We start from the raw sequence: 19,663 nt of genomic DNA, 5'->3' as shown, positions 1-19,663 counted from the left end.
CCATGGATGGCGCTGCTAACAGGCAGCTTGAAATTTTGCAGCCAAGGCCCTTTGAAAAAATAACTCGCCCTCTTAAATTAACCAATTGGTCTTGACCTTTTATTATCCATGATATCATGAAATGAAATATGCTGGTCGAGTAGTTACATGAAGTATAATTCACTGCTACTCTTTCTACTTTTTACTGTCTTGAAGAAATGAGGATGAGGCTCGCAAACGAGGCAACGTATGAGAACAAGCTATTTTGATAAGATTACATAGAAAAAAATGTGTATTGTTATAATGAGTGTGGTAAGTTTTGCTATGTTAATAATTGTGACACAGTGATGGAGACTGGTAAAAGAAGAAAAGTACGTCACAAGAGCTTTTTCGTAGTTTTTTTATGTTAACTCAAGTCCCATAGGGGGACTCCATTACGTAATATTCGTGTTAAGTCCGTACCGACGTAAATAATTATAAAATAGTTTTGCTCCATTTTTATTCCCGATAGCGGCAAATGATTACGATAACATAGGAGCTATCCAAAATGATTAGGTCATGTAAACTGAATTACTAAATGCTAAAAGTCAGTGGTGATCACACCGTAATGTATTCACGTTAAAAATAATAGGGCTCGCGAAAATTAAAATCGCGACTGTCAGTTTCAGTATGACGATCATGAACATACAAATGTATGTTCATGATGACGATTATAGTGGCGCATCCCCAATTGGAAAGGCAAATCCCCCAAAATCCTAATATTGGTTTGCACGAGTCAAAACTCTCTAAATTCACATCTCTATTACTGTCACAGACCAAAGATTACGTTTTAATATCTACTAATAATGAAGAGATAACAAATATAGAGAAACGAAGTGAGGAATACGACCTCAAATTCTCCAACTTTCCAGTTTGTGGGACTCCAGATTCCCTTTATTTTGAATCACCTCCCGTAAGGCCCATAAGTCCGTAACAATTGAAGTACGATTAAATATGCGTACGTTCGGTACGTTCCTTCCTGCGCCCCGAATACACTTGTTTAGGATCAGTTACCGGAATGCTTCTTGATCCTTGGCATTTATATTTTCGCTGGTTTATTTGTGAATTAGAGCTTCTACATCATGTTATTTGACCTGAGTATCAATTTGTGAGACTTAATGTAAGACACTATTCTTTCCTTCACTGGAAATTTCCTTTGTGCAAACAAGACGATGTGGTGAATGGAAGCGTTGCCAGCCCACAGTTACTACCATTTGTAGGCTACGAGTGTATCTATATATTACTTCTGTTAGCCCTTATACTGTAGCTATCATAATGGATAAGAGCTCTACTCCCGTTCGCAAAGAAAATTATGCCTGCATTAACTGTGGTAGCGCAGTGGGAGAACTGTTCAAAGAATATAGCCCGTCAGTGCTGAAGATGAGTAACTGTGTAAGTGCATTTCTTCTGCATTGTTCCCATGATCATTTAAAGGAATACATAAATTTTGTGTTACAGGGTAACTGTCAGAAAATGGCGGATAAGTACATCGAGTACGACCCTGTTATTGTTATCATCGATCTCGCTTTGCTCAATAGACAGGCATACAGGCACGTCATATTCAACACATCATTTAAGGTAGGCACACATTCGTAGTAGTGGCGTTATTGTACGATAAGTTTCTGGTGCCCGTTTAAGCTACCAAAAGTTATATACTCAATGTAATATATTCGCGTTCTAGAATCATTGGAAATTGGCCATTATAATGCTGATCGTGGAGGCATATTATAACTGGTCCAAGTTAAACAATATTAAAATATCAAAGGACGTACCTGGTATACACACGGCATTTTTCCAAGGAGAAAATAATTTCTACGTTTTATTCGTAAAGTCAGCTATAGGTAAGAATAATGATGAATGAGCCTCGTGTAATAAGATCGGATAGCTATAAAACATCATATTTTTTTCAGATGTGATTGTAGTGTTCTGTACCATTTCCATTTTAACATATTTATTATGGACCATGTATCCTTCGAAAAGGCCTGAATGCTTTTCTAAAGAAGTTTTATGGAAGTCATTAGTTCTGTCAAATTTTGGAACATTCATGTTGATCCTCCACATGACTTGGGGGACGCCGGAATCAATTGATCCTATGATATTCGTGGTGACATACATTTTCTTATCTCAAATCCAAGCGCTCTCAGGTAAATTGAAATTTATTCTCTTGGCATGTTAATTAAGGCCTGGTTACACTGTACAATAACCTGTATGAGTCAATGTCTAAATGTATGAACATGTGATTACATGTAGAAATTCTCTGAATAGACACTCAAATTGTGTGAAAGCAGGCGCAGAAATTAGAACCTGTTCTCATTTGGTTCACGCTAGTATACATTTTCTATCCCAACAAAATCGTTCATACATTAAGATTATTACTAGCATGCATTAATGTACCATGTAATCAAACTTTTAGAAACTTATTGTATTTTTACCATAATAATTTAAAGGCTTGATCAATGCATTGATACTGAAGGATGTTGTCCTCTTTTTAGCGGCTTGCCATTCTTCAAGATGTCTCGCTTTTGTTGGAGCATCAGCAGCTTTATGTATGAAATTGTGTTCAAGGTCTCTGTTGTCAATCGTGTACTGAATGTCATTACATGTATCAGTTAAATAAAGAGATTACTTCAAAGTCATGTGTCTTGCAGAAGAAAAAGTCCCTGTGTAAAAACTTGCACAACTTGAGCTTCAAATGTACACATGTAACAGACCCATTTTGGTCCCAAAAGACTGCATGAAAGAAGCTGCTTCTTTGGCAATTGCTATGGATGTGTTAAAATAATTTTAACCTCTCAAGCCAAATGTCTGTAACAGCTGAGGATGTTTTCCTACAGAGACAAAAGGACATTACTTTTCTGTAGCCAGCAAGATTTTTTGGTTGCACAAGCATAATGCCAGCGAGAGCCTACAATGGGTTGGGAAGTGACCACCTAGCAAGAGATGAGCGGAATAAGGTATGTATATTGTAAAGATCCTTCTGGATCCATTATGACAAAAGAGTAATCCTCTACTTGGAAAAACGGCTCAACCCTCCAACTTATACTAAATGCCTTAAGTGGCATTAATATATATGTTGTCAACCCTTAATTATAAAATTAAGTTTTGCTGAAGAAAACCGTGTTGCAATAATTTCACCACTCATCCATCGAGGGATCAAGAACTGGGTGGGAAAGGGATGAGCACTCTTTTGAATTAGGCCACAACATGCACAATTCGCCACCTCTGTCCAGAGGTGGAAAAAGTTTTCAATGATGCTCACTAGTGGGTAAGTATTTTCCAGTGAGAGGCTTTAACATAGCGAAAAGGATAGCCATGATTTGCAAGTTGTTTCCTTGCCTTGAACTAAACTGTTAAGGGCATGGGCCCATAGCAGTCAACCAGTTAGTGGTATGTGGACATTGAGCGAACGAAGTTCTGGATTGAGCTCTATATGGTGATCAATTGATGTACGAGATCACTACAAAACCAGCATAATCTTTTTGGCTCTTTGCAATCAGTCCTTCATTGATTATTTACGACCCAAGTCCATCGTCAGTCACTCAACCAATGTCTGTTGTTATTATTCGTAATAGAAGTCATACGTCTGTCATTTGGGATCAAAGTCTTTGGATGGTCATTCATGACCGAGAAAAAGTTATAATCCATTGGCAGCTGAAAATGATCACTCAAAAATGAAATTCTCCATCATATACAACACCTCTGACAATCATGATTTTTTTCAATTATGGGATTTAGTGACAAATTATGGAATTTTGTTTAAAATATATAGACTCGGATAGTGACTGGCATCAGTCCTGATTGGCAAATGTAGTAATAGACGCTCAACTGTTGGTGATAGTCTCACTCAAGAGAACTATAGGAAAATAATTAAAATAAAAGCAAAGCTCATTGGACCCTTACTCAGGCTTGATAGCTTCATGCATAAAGTTATTGAAGGAAAACTCATAGGAAAAAACAGAGTACAACAAAGAACTTGGTGCGTAAAAATATTTGCAGTGGAAATAGGATGCAACTCTTACAGTTGCTTGAAGAGATGGGCTGAAGATAGGATTAAGTTCGATTCATGGCTGCAGCAACAAGGGCAACCCTTTTAATTGAAGTAGAATACCAGGAAAGGCTAGTGATGGGCCAAATATCATTCCATCAATGATAATTGACATCACTGAAACAACTGACTTGGCCCAGATTAACTACTTTTATGCACGAAGTTTTTGGGTTGTAATTTTTCCTTCAATAATATTTTGTATGAAGTTATCATGCCTGAGTAAGCTCTGCTTTTGTTACATATTCATATTTTTTTCTAATAGTTTTCTCTCAGCAAGGAATTAATTTACCACTTGCTAACTGTTTTTATTCTCTGTCGGTCCACCTGTCTTGTAATCCTCCAGCCCAGACATTTTACAAAGCTGATAACAGCTCTTTCTTGGTAAAAAAAAGTACAACAAATTGAGTGCCAACAGCTAGCTGAGAATCCCATTTATTTCCAAAATGAGGGAAAATAGTAAAAAGTATCCAATAAATATATTAATTCTATACAGAAAATAGAATGGCTTTGCCAATTTATTTTTAAATTGCTCCAACCTGTACATAAAAAGGCAAGCAGACTGTTCATCTCTCCTCATCGGTGATAACATCTTTTAAAATCACAGACTATCCATTAGCCAAAGGAAAATATGTGCTGACTATATAAGACCTTATTTTTATTTTCTGAATTAAGAAAGAAAAAGAGGTAGTACATCAACAAAAATACACATGCAACAAGTAGAGATTAGCTAGTGGGCATGATAGGTCAAACAAGCAGTTACATTTTTTTAAGTATGTAGTCGAACTACTATCATGATAAAAAATTCTTGAACAGGTATGATACCCAATTTAATTAACGAATAATAAAATAATAGTAATTGAGTATTACAAAATCAACTAAAATTTTTTTGTGATGTTTATTACCACCAAGTGGTAATGAGTCCAGAGAAAATTATAAGGCACTAAAAAATTGAAGCATTCATTATTATTATTTGGTAACCAAAAAGCAGGAAAAACTAACTCATAGAATGAGGGAATATCCAGAACAGACAGAAAATATGAAAATAGTAACATACCTTCCAGTGAATGAGTAATATTCCGAATCAGAATCATGCTGTATAAAGGCTAAATAAAGCATTTTAATTTTCCTCAATGATTATGTCATTTGTACTTGCATCATTTTCTTGTATTGTCTTCATCTTATATTACATAGGTAGCTCATATATAAAATAATTTCCATCAAAGGATTTCAACAAAAGTTAAGGCAAATAAACAGGCTATTGCTTATAAAGGACAAGAACCTAAGCAAAAAATAAGATAAGGAACTCCCAGAGTTGGACAAAGGACATTTTACTTTGAAAATATCAGCGCTAACTGGAAGACACAATTCATCAAGAAGAACTATTAATGTGCTTTTTGACTGAAAACTCCAAAAGACAAAATGATAGCAATACCATTTTCCTCCTATGAAAAATAGGTGTATTACTCATTGTCTGCGTAATATAATTTTAAATGCTCATCTATACAATTAAAATAGCTTTGAGGCATACCTATGAATTGGAGTTTAATGTTTAATACCGGGCATTAAACTAAACTTCAGCCATTGAGATAGAAGAATTCCCTACAATATATGTTTTGATAACCACTGGTCAAAAAATAGAAAGAAAATGCATTGATCACAAGCAAATACATGATTTTCTAAAGCCGAAGAAAATATTTCTGAGAAATCCTTCAACACAATATATATATGAATGGAGGAATAAAAAGATCCCTGAACAGGTTCAATTTATTGTTTGAAGAAAAAATTTCGTTTAAAGTTGTTTATTCTTTAAAAAAGATAAAAGTAAGCCAGCTGCGAGAAAAGCTAATGAAAAAATGAAATGCTTCAAAAAGTCAGAATTACTTCAAGAGTGAAAAATATGAGGTTTTCCATACATGATAAGACTAGAGGCGCAAATATAATGATAAAACTGTCATTGAAGACATAACCTAACATGCCTTCACTAATGATAAGAGATATTTTCTGGACAGGATATTTAAAACACATTTTTACAGGGTAATCATCCCAACAAAGGGTGAAAACTATGTAGTCACAAACAAATACATAACATCTATAATGTTATATTTTCAAATATTAAACACACTCGATATCATTCCATTATGAGGCTCTCATGATAAATACAGTAGCTAAAAGGTAATATCAGCTTCAGATGTGACAGTTTCATGATTCTTGAAAAATTCCTTAATTCTTTTCTTGACAACACTCTCATCTGTGAAGAGATAAAAAAATACCACATCATAAACTGATTTTATAGAACTGCCTTCAATAATACAGTATGAATGATTTACTCGCATGGACCTGATTAATGAAAGGGTAGTTTATAGATGATCATTAGAAAATATTTAGGCCAAATTCAACAACAGATTGCACTGTATCCAACATTTGATGTTGATATGCTACCAATAGACTTACAAGACTTGTTAGAGGGATAAATCTCTGACGACATGTAACTGCCATTTCAGAATAGAAACCTTTATTTTCGAGCTCCCTAACTTTTAAAATAAAAATAATAGCATAAGATAAATGATGGCTTGAAACAAATTTCTTTCTTCAACCGGAAGGACTGACACAAGAATGATATATTAAATGTGAGCAGTGGACCATAATTTTATCTTGACCATAATTAATTTTATGACCCAATTTCAACAGAGTTCAAAATATATGTAACTAATACAATGTATTTACAGGTAATTTCAAAATTCCCAACTCTTGCATACCATAAGCTTCCTGCAGTTTCCCATCTGTTTTGGGCTCTCTAGCTCCCTTAGCGGCAATTGGTCAAACAACACATTAAAATATCTTCCAGAACACCCAGTGAGAAATGGGTGGTGGAATCCACGTTGAGTGGTGGATATTTGGTGGTGGTGGATATTGAGTGGTTGGACCCACATGGAATCCACGTTGATTTCAAGTGGATTTGTGGTGATTATCATAAAATGTTAAACAGAATTTTTAATTTGTGGAACTTAACTCTCTGCTGACATTGCGTCATTTATCATCCTGAAACCACGCTAGTTATGTGAAAATGTATCGCACATTCTATTTTTATATAATTCGTGGAAAGGCAGCCATGAGAGCACATGAAAAATCGTAGACACATATATAGAAGGTTTAGATATAGAGTGGTTGAGGTTTTAATGGTTTTAGGACAGCACCTACTGCTGTTTTAATTTTTCCACCAAATTTCCACGTGGGTTCCACGTTGATTCCACGACCAAAAACACGTGGTATCCACGTTAATTCTCCACGTGGGTTCCACCACCCATTTCTCACTGGGATAGCATGAGTTGGAAAAAGATGAAAATATTAAAAACAGTGCCCTGAAAGTGCATTTGTTTTGATCTCATATCTCCTACAGAGTTAGTACTTTACAAGTTTTATTTCTTTTGTGGAATTAATTAGATACTCAGAATTCTTTGATTTTGCAGTAAGTGGAATTTTGTCCTTAGTTCTAATTATTAATCAGTTAATGATTATTTATATTAATAATAATAATTCCTCTGTTACTTCGGTTTTTCATTTATTTTGGAAATTCTCCCATGATTTTAATCTATGATCTCTCTTTTTGTTACTTTATTAGTTTTTTTTCTTCTTGCAATCTAAAAAAATTCTAACAAAATGCTTAGTCACCATTTGTTCATGATAAAAGACAAATCAATACCTCCACTGCACAAACCCTCAACAATTGCCCACCAAATCAAATCTGCTCATCTGGTAGCCCAACAATATGAGTGTGCTATGAATTTGGTTTAGCTACCACAAAATTCTTTCTCCCAATTTCTCAAAACATAATATTCTTCAATCCCATAATATCCAATAATTTTACTCAGGCCCAAACCATACTGATATGGCTCAACTCACTTAAGCAATGGATTATTTTTAAACACTGCACCACTTATTGTCTGAAAATTTCATCACCCTATATCAAGTTGTATTGGCCATTGTCAAAAGTAATATTACAATAATGGAACTTGATTATACTAAATATAAACACTAACCAAGCATTAATCCTTTCCCTACAAATGACAAAAATATGTGGCAGGAAATTTCTTGACCCGGTAGACGAAAGCAGCAAATTTTCATCGGAGATTATCTTATGCAGGTGAATGAATGCCAAATATATACGTTTCCTTGCTCTCCCCATTTATGACGGTAATGGGTTTGCAGTCTTAGTTTCGGGACCCTACAAAGCAGGACTTAGGCCATACCCTCGAAATCCAGGAGCAGATACCCGGGCCCATCATCTCATATTACTCCTCTTTGTGGTAAGGGACCATGGTCATTCAATTGCTCATTCAATCAGTTTTCGAAATAAATATTTGTTCTTTTCTCAAAAAATATAAACTAAGAATTGAATTCTTTTGAGCAGCGTTTACAATTTTAAAACAAAATTCTACAATAAATATTAACTTGTATCTCGATTTCAGTATAAAAATAAACATGGTAACTGTTGAGGCATCAAATGCGTTAATATTGACGGTACAGCTTCGTTCAAAATTTTACAATTCTCAGGATGAAACGAATTCAATTCAAAGTCTGCAATTTATGTGTAAGAAACAATTATCCATATAGCTAATTCATATAAACGAAGCATGACTGACTGCTAACCAATGCTGCTGGTAGGGTTATAAACCCTGAAAGAAGGGAGCCCAACTACCCTTGGAGCCCGAGATAATGCAAAGTCCCCGCTAGGACAGGTCGAAAAAGGTTGGTGCTGAGAGTGCGTGATTATCAGCAAGACCCTTCTTAACAAATGTCCTGCAAAAATGTTCCATACGGAGGGGATGGAAGAGTCTTTTGGGGTTCAGTACAGCAGTTACGCTGAGGCGAGAACTCCACCGTCTTGAAAGGGTGAAGTACAACACACAATGTCTTTCAGCTGGCTCATTTTAATATACAGTAGACTCTTGTTATAACAAACAACCTTATTACGAAGAAAATAGTTGGTCCTGACGAAATGGCCTATCCAATCAATGGTAAAAGAAAGGTAATCATGAAATTTTCGTTATTACCAAATTATGAACCTCAGTCCCAGTCCCGCCGGCTACAAAAAGAACTTGATTCCAATTCAAGCATAAATTACGGTTCTTTCTTCAGTAGGAGATACTTAAGTATGCACGCAACATCATATGATATGCTTCATTCGTGTGGAATCATGGTGACCCACTCATTACTGTTCGTAAATTGGACATAAATTAAGTCCTCTTCTTACGAATACATGATTTACAAACTCTCAGAGATTCGAAAAGTTTGAGGGCGGCCGAAATTTCAAATTTGGCGCATTTGAAGTTTGCCAATGCAACACGACGTGGCGTAGAGGAACTCTCACTTTGGGCATAATCTGAACAAATAATCATTTAATCTGGTGTGAAGTTAGGAATTGTTCAGCATTTCGCCCATTCTTTCTTCCGGCGAACAGCGATTTTTTTCGGCTCCGGCAACGTTGCAAGCTAGATCAGTTCGTTACAATCGTGAGGTAGCGCACGATTGTGATGCAGTGTTGCATTCTGCAGGATAACCGCACTTCTCAATGCCTTGCATAGCTTTACGATCTAAAGATTCCAAAAAGAAACGTTACGATACGAAATTCGTTATTACGAACCTCTGATTTTTTGGTCCTGTGATCTTCGTAATAACGAGAGTCTACTGTATGATGTTTCCACAAATGCGTTGGAATTTCAGGACAATATACACATAATTAGATTAAGCTAAGTTTAGAATGCAATAATTAAAATAAGCTCACCAGATATTGCATCTGTGCAGAGAAGAACATGATGAGACATTTTTCTGGCTAGTAGTTTGAAGAGATCCCGTGATGAAATTTTCTGTTGAGTATAAAATGGCATCAGGTACTTAACCACCCAGTCAGCAACCTTCTTTTTATTTGAATTACTCTCTGCTGCTTTACTTGGGTGTACCTTGCTGCTACTCACTGCTGAATTATCTTCCACCACAGCCATCTTTTCTGCGGGAGGATTCTCTTCTAATGGAGGATTTTCTTCATGTGGCTCTGTCTCAGAAATAACATTAACCACTTCAGGGACACAACTTGATGAATCGTTACACTCCTCCATCAAAGTCCTGGTGTCTTTAGGGGTGCTCTCAGGCACTGGACTCTTTTCTACTTCTTTGGCCGATTCCGATAACTTATCTGCCTTAGACTTATGAGCAATTCGTCTTTTATGGTTGGACGAAACAAATGAACTGTCACTTTTTGGTGGACACGTTTCCCCCAAAAGAGATTTCTCATCATCATGAGAACTCTTACCACTGTGGGAGTCACTTTTGGAACCACTTTCACTAATGCAACTTTTCTTAGCCACAGATTCATCAGCTGGTTTTGAATCACTGGTCCTTTTCTTACCCCTTTTACCAACATCTGGATTTGCCGCAGACGACATTTCAATTTCTCTAGCTGTTTTGAACACATCACAATGTCCCTTAACTTTGCTGCCTTTGGATGACTTTTCTGATTTTTCTCCCTCTTTAGCACTTTCTCCATCATTACGGCCTTTAGAACTCTCCTTCCTAAGTCCTTTGGAGCCACCATGTGGAGCAGATGATAACCATGAGTCAAGGCCAGACACTGAACTTCTACCACTTTTTTCTTCCTCAAGAGCAGAGAGAAGAGTTTCTTTCTTTTTGGGCTCATAATCCTTCAACTCCTGGCATAAATCCAATGACTCAGTGCACTTTTTAATTACAGCCATCTGAAAAAAATACCAATAAAGGATTGATACACTCATTATATGAAAACAGGACATTATGTACATGGGTTATTGAGGTGGTCAGAAAGGGATCTAGCCTTGGTTAGAGGTGCAGTGACAGGAGTGATTAGATGGAGGATGGTGATGACAGCAGGAGAGACAAGGGAGGCAAAAATGGTGACATAGGTAACAAGATGGGTAGTTGCGGATCAAGTGGGAGAGCAAATACGAAGTAAATGTGTAGAGCATTCCCTTAAATGTTGTTATGAACTGATACACAAGTATACTCACCTTCATCAAACATGCATTGCTTAAATAGGTTAAGGAAGGACTGAAGATACAACAAGGCCAGATTAACCTCTTATGCCATTCTGGGTTCACTCAATTGGCGATTCAACCTGAGGGTTGGATATCAGTGAGGTAGAGCTCACCCCAAACTAAACCACATGCAAGTGAATTTTCTCTGACTGAATCTCGCACTAAGAGAATTTTTTTAAGGATGTCTGAGGGCTTCGCACAGTATTGGGACTCAGAATTCTTTCATCAATGGCTCAACGCTCTACCCTCTGGACCACCTGGGCACCTCCTCAGTCATCTGATTATTGGTAAAACTGCTACCTAATTAACAGGGTGGACTTGAGAATATCACATGCACAGTTGGAAGGGATTCATTTATAGCGGAAGTCCAATACAAAGAGGGTAAATAAATACAAAAAAATGCCTCAGAAACTCATTACAACTAGAAGTCAGAGCAAGAACATGTAACTATAATGACCTACTAGATGATTATAAGGTCTTTCTGGTAATTTACAAACATTCTTTATTTAAAAATGTTAAATACCCTAAATTTTCTTTTTAAAAAATGTTATATACCCTAAATGAAAGCATTAAGCTTACGGTGGAATTCCAAGACAACGATAGATTAAATTTCCTTGATTTAACAATATCCATTCAGAATGGGAAAAACACGTTTGGTGGAAACCTGATTATGTTGTCCATGCCAATTCAAAACATCCTCCTAATCAGATGCTAGCAGCCTTCCACAACATGGTCCACAGAGCTGTTTTCATTTCCCTTACAAATTAGGTTTACGGTAAGGAGTTACCTATGTATCCTATCTATATACAGCCCTCGTGGTGACTGACTCACTGATGGATACAAATTCCCGACCACTTCTAGAAGTGCTGGAGAGCTGAAATTTGGCACGCGTGCGGGGAACCCGAAATGATTCGGAGAAAAAATCCGAAAACCGGAAGTTTCCGCCACGTGTCGTCGCTAGAACGACAAAATGGCCGAAATCGCGCTTTTTCCGGGGACCGTCTTCCGGTTTTTATTTTACTGCGCGCGAACCGTGCATGCCACACGGATCGTTAATGCATTTTTTGAAAGCTGGTAAATGTAGTAACGTAATTATGTTATGTCATAAGTTTCTTTTTAAGAAATTTGCTGCCAAAATGGCGTCCAAAAATTGGGTTTTCGAAAAATATTTCATAACTTCCGCTCCCCTAGTCGTAATTACAGGTGTAGGATATTGAAAATGATTATTATATATGCTCATAACATAGTCTACGAAATGTAGGTAACGTTTTTCTTTCATCGTCCTTGGTTACTGAGAATAAAATTAAAATATTCCGAAAATCACCGAAAATTACGATTTTCAAAAGATTAACACAAGGTTTTGTCAATTTTAACTCGACCGATTTCTTTCAAACTTTGTAGTTACATACAGCTATGCATTGTCTTTCAGAAAACATAAACATTTTAATAAAAGTTTAATGGATCTAACCGCGAAAAAATAAAAATGGCGGGCACTGCTAACATTTTTCAGGGACTGGTTTGCTTTTTATTGTATTACTTTCGAAATATGGATGTCATAGGGCACAATTCTTTTAGACATGACAGTAAATGAATGTGACCATATAGTACCGTCATCTTTTAACCCCCCAAAACCCCCTAAAAAATTAAAATTAGCATATAAGTAGCCTTGTCGGGTACCTTTCGTCACAATTCCGCCGCTTTTCCAATCCTTACCATTCATCGCTACGGAATTGATGTGGACGATTGATGACCGCTGGCAGTAAAAACCTATAAACCCCCGGTAAACCCACATACACCCCCCCCCCAAAAGATAAAATTTTCAAATAAGTCTACTTTTTCGGTACTTTTCGTGACTATTCCACCGCCCCCAACGACTCATCCCCCCGAAATTTATGTGAATGGATGGTGACCGCCAGGAGTACACACATTTAAACCCCCGGTATCCCCGTGAAATCCCCCCCAAATGTAAAATGTGTCATTTAGTCTCCTATTTGGGAACTTCTCGCAAACATTACGCCGCACTACCCGTCCCCTCTGAGCTCTAGATCCGGAATATTTGGTGAGGGCGAGCCACCGTAAACCATACGGAAAAAATTACCAGAACACCCCCGATTACCTCCTGGAACATCGCCGAAAAAAAATAAAACAAATTTAAACTCGCCTTTCCGTATAGTTTTCGACACAATTTAACCGGTGCCCCTACCACTTATTAAAACCCCCGATAACCCCGTGAAACCTCCCAAAAAATTTCTAATAAATAGCCTCTCCAGGGAAAAGAATCGTAAGACCACTCTTCCGGTCCCCTAGGACTTATTGGCACGGAATTTATGAGAACTTTTAGTGACCACTGGTTTAACACAAGTATAAAACCCCCGGTATTCCGTAGGAACCCCCCGAAAAAAAAATGAAAAACTTGCCATTAAGTCTTCTTTTATGGGTACTTGTCGCCACTATTAATCCGCATTGCACTACCTTTTACAATCATCGCTACATGATCACTGTGCACTTTTGGTCACCGCATGCATAACACATTAAAATCCCCGAATCCCCCTGGGCACCCCTCTCGGTGGGGAAGACCATTTATAAGGGCTAGGCGGAGCAGCCGCGGGGGGCTCCTCAACCCCAAGGCGGCGAAGCCGCGCCACAACGAGGAACTGGCGTAGGCGAGGGGGAGCTTCAGCAACCCCCGGGCGGCGTAGCCGCCCCGATGTTCAAGCGGCGCAACCGCTGTGGACTCCCCCCACCTCTGGGCGGCGAAGCCGCCCCTTAAACGAATGACGGTGAAACAGTTCCGAAATGCCCTCGCCCTCTGGCACACTAAACCCCCAGGCGGCGAAGCCGCCCTTCAGCGAGGAACGGCGAAGCCGTTCCGAGGAATGAGTGGGGCACCTCCCTACCCCCTGGCCGGCGAAGCCGGCCCCTAGCCGTGTTGAGATTATTCGAACTTCAAAAGTCTTCGAACGACCACAAATGTAGACGGCGAAGCCGGAACCGGGGTTTTAAGGGGCGGAGCCCCTTAACGAGCGCGCGGAGCGTGCGAGTCATTAAATATATAGCCAGAGCTAATGGTTTCATAGAGGCTATGATAGATAACACGGTAAAGAAAAAGAAATTTCCCTAAGGCAGATTTATTCATCTGAACCAGTGAAAACTCAATGCTGGCGGAAAATAAATAACATTGGCAATGTTTCCCTAAGAAGAAGTAAATTTCTAAATCATCTTGGTGCCAAACCAGCCTTCCACAATAGAAAGAACTTAAAATATTTGATTCCCAGTGTAAAAGTCGCAGTTTATATCAAGGAGCAAAGTGGAATTTATAGGCTTAAGTGTGGAGATTGCATGGCATCTAACATTGGACAGAAGGGGAGAAGTTTGAAGGTTGGAACAGAAGAGCATAAGAGGGATTTTGGAAAGAAGGATGGGAAATCCCAGTTTGCAGCTCAACTCCTAGAAGATGGACACCAGGCTGATTTCATCCCAGAAATGCTACACTGGATAAAATAGGGGACAAAAATGGACATTTTGGAACGATTGTGCATCATTTTGGCCCTTAGCAGGAAAGAAAATAACTCTAGTGACTATGTACTTCCCTCCCATTCCCTGCTCCTTGACCTCCCTCAGCTAATTAGGAAAAAAATCCTCCGAGCAACTGAAGACAGTCACCATCCCCCTCTCCCCTACTCACCTCAGACCAACAGTCAGTTCAAAATTCCCAAACCTTCCCACACTATTACCATCAACCCTCTTCCCAACCCTTAAAAACCAAGGAATAGGATAACTTTATCCTTCCACCTCCACCTTCTCATTTTTTTGTGAGTGAGCAAACTTGTACCAGACCATTTATTTTGGCTTGGCTAACTTTTTGTAAGTCTGGATAATGCTGCACTGCAATGAAACATGTTGACTCAGGTGAAATAAAGTTTTATACGGAAAAGTGCAAAGTAGTATCACTTCATATCTTAAAATGGATCTCCACAAAGTAACTGCTTCTTTCATTAAATTTATTTGATATACATTTGTAATTTGTATTTCAAACAGATGACCTGAATGTGTCTTGTATTTCAAATACAGATTTTTGGTATTTTCTCATTCTAAAATAAAAAATAAATTTTTACAATACTTTTGATGTAGCTTTGATAACACCACTGTAACATCATGCTTCAGCGATTACTTTATGAGCAACTGAACATATGAACTCGGAAGTCAACTGATTTTGTCCTCAGGGCTAAGGTGCAACCTCAGGGCCATAAAGGAACAGAAATAGCCAAGTCCAAGGCCAAGTCCGGAAGAAAATCTAAAGATGTACCAAGTCCATCCAAAATATGCTTCCATTTTTTACTTCTCATAACCAACCCTGATTCACATGATTATTTTTTCCGTCGAACAGTAAGGGTGCTTATTCCCTTTCCCAACTGAGCATCAAAGACGGTGGCCTTGGCCACCTTGAAGAGGGGCAAATCCTTCCCCCTAGGACTCATTAGTTAACACTTCTACGGAATTGGGGAATTTTTACAGCTATTTTATAGCAGACCCCACTTAATCTGCTGCAATCATCCTTTCACCATTCTGATCTGACCTTTACCCCCTCACCTCCGCCCAACCCTCCTTTCCTCGCTGAAGATTGCGTAAAAAGAAGACAGCAGTCCATTCTCTCCCTGAAATGTCTGGCAAATGTCCTTTTTCTAGTTATTTATTTAAGTGTCATCATTACAATCGTTTTCTTCATGTTTGCAACTATCCATAATGTTCCAAGGCAGGTTATATTTTTTTAAGACCTCTTAGTTTCCATACAAATGTATTTTGTATTTCAAATACATTTGGAGTGGTATTTTGACTTTCAAATACTCCTTGGCCAATATTTCGCCCAGCTCTGGCCACTATTTATACTATCAGTATTGTAAAATTCAACTCAAAGCAAATCTGATAACAATTGCTTTCCAGCTTTTTACCACCAATTTTAAAAATTAAACAAGGTATTAAATTATACTACTAGAGCATTCTAGTATTGGATAGCACAAGTAAGTATTCAGAAGAGGACATAAAAAGTAAGTATGAAGAAGAGGGGGGATGTCGGATATTGGAAAACATAGATGGACAGGACACCAATGGCCGTAGGACAGGGGGGAGGGGAGAAATAACATCGGGAGGGAGGGAGTGGAAAGAGGACTCAGTGAGCGCGAGTATTGGGGAAAGGTGGAGGCTGTAGGCCCTCGCGGGGAAGTAACATTTCCGTAAACCACCACAGAAGTGTGAGTGTTTAATAACCTGGCATCCTCAGGAGAGACAACCCAGGTCTACTAAGGAACTCAGGTTACAACCCATGGTCACCTTAGTGAGGTCCGACAGCCTTGCAAAGGTGTGTGGGGTGTGTGCTTGTGCCTGTAGTAGTCCCTGGCATGGAAGTAATTCTTGTAAACGGCTACAGGAACGCATTCTGGTGAAGTGTTTTTTTTGCTTATTCCTCTGACAAGTGGTGTAAATTTTACAGCCCTTTGAGAACCCCTTTTGAATCGCCTAACTATAGAGGCCGGAGAGCTCATTTCCCCCGTTATCTAAACTCAAGGCTATTTAGCACCGCATCAGATTCATCATCTCTCGAGATCGCTGGGCGGTTGTCTCGTTCTGTTCCCGCACCTCGTCGCATGTGAAATCAATGTTGTTCTAAACACTGTCAATTATTGCGCAGTTGCAATTTAATTTAATGATATATTGATAAAAATATATTTCATTGCGTGGAAACATTTTTATTGAGATAAGGAGAGCTCAACGCGTGCCATGTGCGTTCACTGTGGCTGTGGCGTAGCGTGTGGGGAGATCTGGAGGGTCCGGACAGCCCTCCCTACCTCCCCAAAATATGAAAATACAATTACTTCGCTTCATTAAAAAAAAAAAATAATGAAAAATCAAGAATTTACAAGATTTGCCATGTGAAGTTTTTTTGGTTATGAAAAGTATTAACCCTTTCACTGCTGTGAACGTACCTGGTACATTCGCACGGTAGGCTGCTGTGAACGTACTTTTTCTTCCTCCCTGCTATGCGCTCAGCACTTTTGCCAAAGCACTCCAAAGGGTTGCTAATCCGGGACCCTTTCCTCGACGAGCTCACCCTCGCTGGCCCCTCTCTTTGACCCTCGGAAACAACACAGAGGACTCTAGTCGTTTAGTGCACGGAGTGCTGTTTTAGGCAAGTTGCAGACCAGTCACTTTTGGGGAGAGAGGCCCCCCACTCAGAGGTCCAAGAGACGGGCCAGGGAGGTGAGCTCGTCGAGGAAAGGGTCCCATATTTGCAACCCTTTGGAGGGTGTACCACGCCCATCCTGGAAGTACCTGCTCCATGGCCCCACGAATTGAATTTTACATTTTCACCACATGTGAGGAGAAGGTTTTTGAAGATTGAATAGCAGTGAAAGAGTTAAAATTAGTTTAAAACTCTTCACTTAGTACCCTGTTTTTCAAAAATGTTCCCTTTGGTTTTCGACTCCCCCGAGCGGAATTCCTGGCAGCCCCACTGAACTGTGGCCTGAAACTTTTGCGAGGAAGTGCAAAATCCACCTCACCACTACTGAATCATTTTCAGGCAAAACACAAGTAGAGATGTACGAATAGTATCCGCGAATAATCGAATACTGGAAAGTATTCGATATTAGAGATCTCGAATAATTATGCTAAAAGTACGATCTCGAATAATTATACTAAAAGTACGATCTCGAATACCTCCAATACTTTGAATTTCACATCATACACTGTTGCACGCACGTCATCCAGTTGGTAGTTAACTCGGAAACAACATAGAGGACTCTAGTCTTTTAGTGCACGCAGTGCTGTTTTAGGCAAGTTGACTAACTATGTCAAATTCACGAATTAGAGTGGTGAAAAGATATTGTACGACGTGGGGAACCGATTGGGGGAAAAAATCCGAAAAACCCCGATTTCCCCCACGAAACCCCTATAAAAAATTAAAATGGCAGAAAAAATATCGACTTTTGGGCTACCTTCCATTACGCATTGAGCGACTGCTCCCACGCCGTTCCACTCATCGGAAAGATTATCATGGATTCGAAGACTACAAGAATGCGGGCTTCCCCTGACGTCAGTTTTGTTTCTTTATGCCAAACGAAGGCTCCACAATGATGCGTAAAAATTAATAATGGATAGAAATTTTCATTAAAATAATAGTAAAAAAATGGCATTTGCGCGGGCCCGTGGCTAAATACATCAATACACTTACAACAAAATATCCTGAGAATATATCACTCAGCATATAGCAACTCCGACAGGTGAGACTTACAGCATAATTCGTAAATTGTAACCTGATATCCTGTTTTCGAAAAAATGCCACATCAACTGCCGAGAAGCTCAGCTGCGAGGATAATGAGATTTGCAAGAAATCACCATCGTATAACTCCAATTATTTCTTTGCTTAAAATACTAGAATAACGTCAGAAATACGTCATGCCTGGAATCATTCTTTTTTTAATAGGGTAGTTTCCTTCATCAAAGAAAACGAAAGGCATTGATTGCGATTCGTTACCCGCCATTAGTGTATTCATAATATACAAACTCGCTGCGCTCCGCGCGCTCGTTAAGGGGCTCCGCCCCTTAAAAACCCCGGTTCCGGCTTCGCCGTCTACATTTGTGGTCGTTCGAAGAATTTTAATTCGAATGATCTCACCTCGGCTAGGGGCCGGCTTCGCCGGCCAGGGGGTAGGGAAGCGCCCTACTCATTCCTCGGAACGGCTTCGCCGTTCGTCGTTGACCAGTCCCTGAAAAATGTTAGCAGTGCCCGCCATTTTTATTTTTTCGCGGTTAAATCCATTAAATAATTATTAAAATGTTTATGTTTTCTGAAAGACAATGCAAAGCTGTATGTAACTACAAAGTTTGAAAGAAATCGGTTGAGTTAAAATTGACAAAACCTTGTGTTAATCTTTTGAAAACCGTAATTTTCGGTGATTTTCGGAATATTTTAATTTTATTCTCAGTAACCAAGGACGATGAAAGAAAAACGTTACCTACATTTCGTAGACTATGTTATGAGCATATATAATAATCATTTTCGTTATCCTATACCTTAAATTAAGTCGAAGGGAGCGGAAGTTATGAAATTTTAATAGAAAAACGAATTTTTGGACGCCATTTTGGCTGCAATATTCTTGAAAAGAAATTAACAACATTACGTAATTACGTGCCCACGTTTATCAGCTTTTGAAAAATGCATTAAACATCCATGTGGCACGAACGGTTCGCGCGCAGTAAAATAAAAACCGAAAGACGGTCCCCGGAAAAAGCCCGATTTCGGCCATTTTGTCGTCCTGGCGACGACACGTGGCGGAAACTTCCGGTTTTCGGATTTTTCCTCCGGATCATTTCGGGTTCCCCGCACGCGTGCCAAATTTCAGCTCTCCAGCACTTCTGGAAGTGGTCGGGAATTTGTATCCATGAGTGAGTCAGTTACCTCAAGGGCTGTATATAATAGAGATTATTCTGTTTTAGAAATACCGGGTTAGACGAATGTCAATGGTCAATTTTATCCTCA

The 19,663-nt window shown here is 38.8% G+C and overlaps 2 protein-coding genes across 4 annotated transcripts in view; one reads left to right on the top strand and one right to left on the bottom strand.

The window, feature by feature from the left end:
- The first annotated feature begins 971 nt into the window (after nucleotides 1–971).
- LOC124159187 (protein ARV1) lies at nucleotides 972–2,650 on the top strand. Of its 3 annotated transcripts, none has more exons than XM_046534815.1 (5): nucleotides 973–1,410; nucleotides 1,477–1,596; nucleotides 1,700–1,859; nucleotides 1,929–2,162; nucleotides 2,511–2,650. In XM_046534815.1, the coding sequence occupies exons 1-5, from the start codon at nucleotides 1,294–1,296 to the stop codon at nucleotides 2,606–2,608; spliced, it is 729 nt and encodes a 242-aa protein (XP_046390771.1). In that variant the 5' UTR covers nucleotides 973–1,293; the 3' UTR covers nucleotides 2,609–2,650. The 3 variants fall into 3 exon arrangements, with proteins under 3 accessions (XP_046390774.1, XP_046390771.1, XP_046390773.1); XM_046534817.1 differs by having other exon boundaries at nucleotides 1,295–1,385; XM_046534818.1 differs by lacking the exons at nucleotides 1,700–1,859; nucleotides 1,929–2,162 and having other exon boundaries at nucleotides 972–1,410.
- Nucleotides 2,651–4,546: 1,896 nt separating this feature from the next.
- LOC124159184 (ATP-dependent DNA helicase Q5-like) overlaps nucleotides 4,547–19,663 on the bottom strand; it is a 30,386-nt gene continuing 15,269 nt past the window's right edge. Inside the window, exons 12-13 of the mRNA XM_046534813.1 lie at nucleotides 9,846–10,812; nucleotides 4,547–6,311 (exon numbers count right to left, since the gene is read on the bottom strand). Of these exons, the coding sequence (XP_046390769.1) occupies nucleotides 6,229–6,311; nucleotides 9,846–10,812 (1,050 nt within the window). The 3' untranslated portion in view covers nucleotides 4,547–6,228. The remainder of the gene's footprint in view (nucleotides 6,312–9,845; nucleotides 10,813–19,663) is intronic.

The sequence above is a fragment of the Ischnura elegans genome, chromosome 5, assembly GCF_921293095.1.
Source record: "Ischnura elegans chromosome 5, ioIscEleg1.1, whole genome shotgun sequence".
Taxonomy (NCBI): domain Eukaryota; kingdom Metazoa; phylum Arthropoda; class Insecta; order Odonata; family Coenagrionidae; genus Ischnura; species Ischnura elegans.
This window is presented reverse-complemented; position numbering and strand designations above follow the sequence as displayed.

Coding starts and splice junctions, on each gene's coding strand:
- LOC124159187 (XM_046534815.1), top strand. CDS start 1,294: ATGGATAAGAGCTCTACTCCCGTTCGCAAAGAAAATTATGCCTGCATT. Junction 1,411..1,476: donor TGCTGAAGATGAGTAACTGT/GTAAGTGCATTT, acceptor TTTGTGTTACAG/GGTAACTGTCAGAAAATGGC. Junction 1,597..1,699: donor TATTCAACACATCATTTAAG/GTAGGCACACAT, acceptor TTCGCGTTCTAG/AATCATTGGAAATTGGCCAT.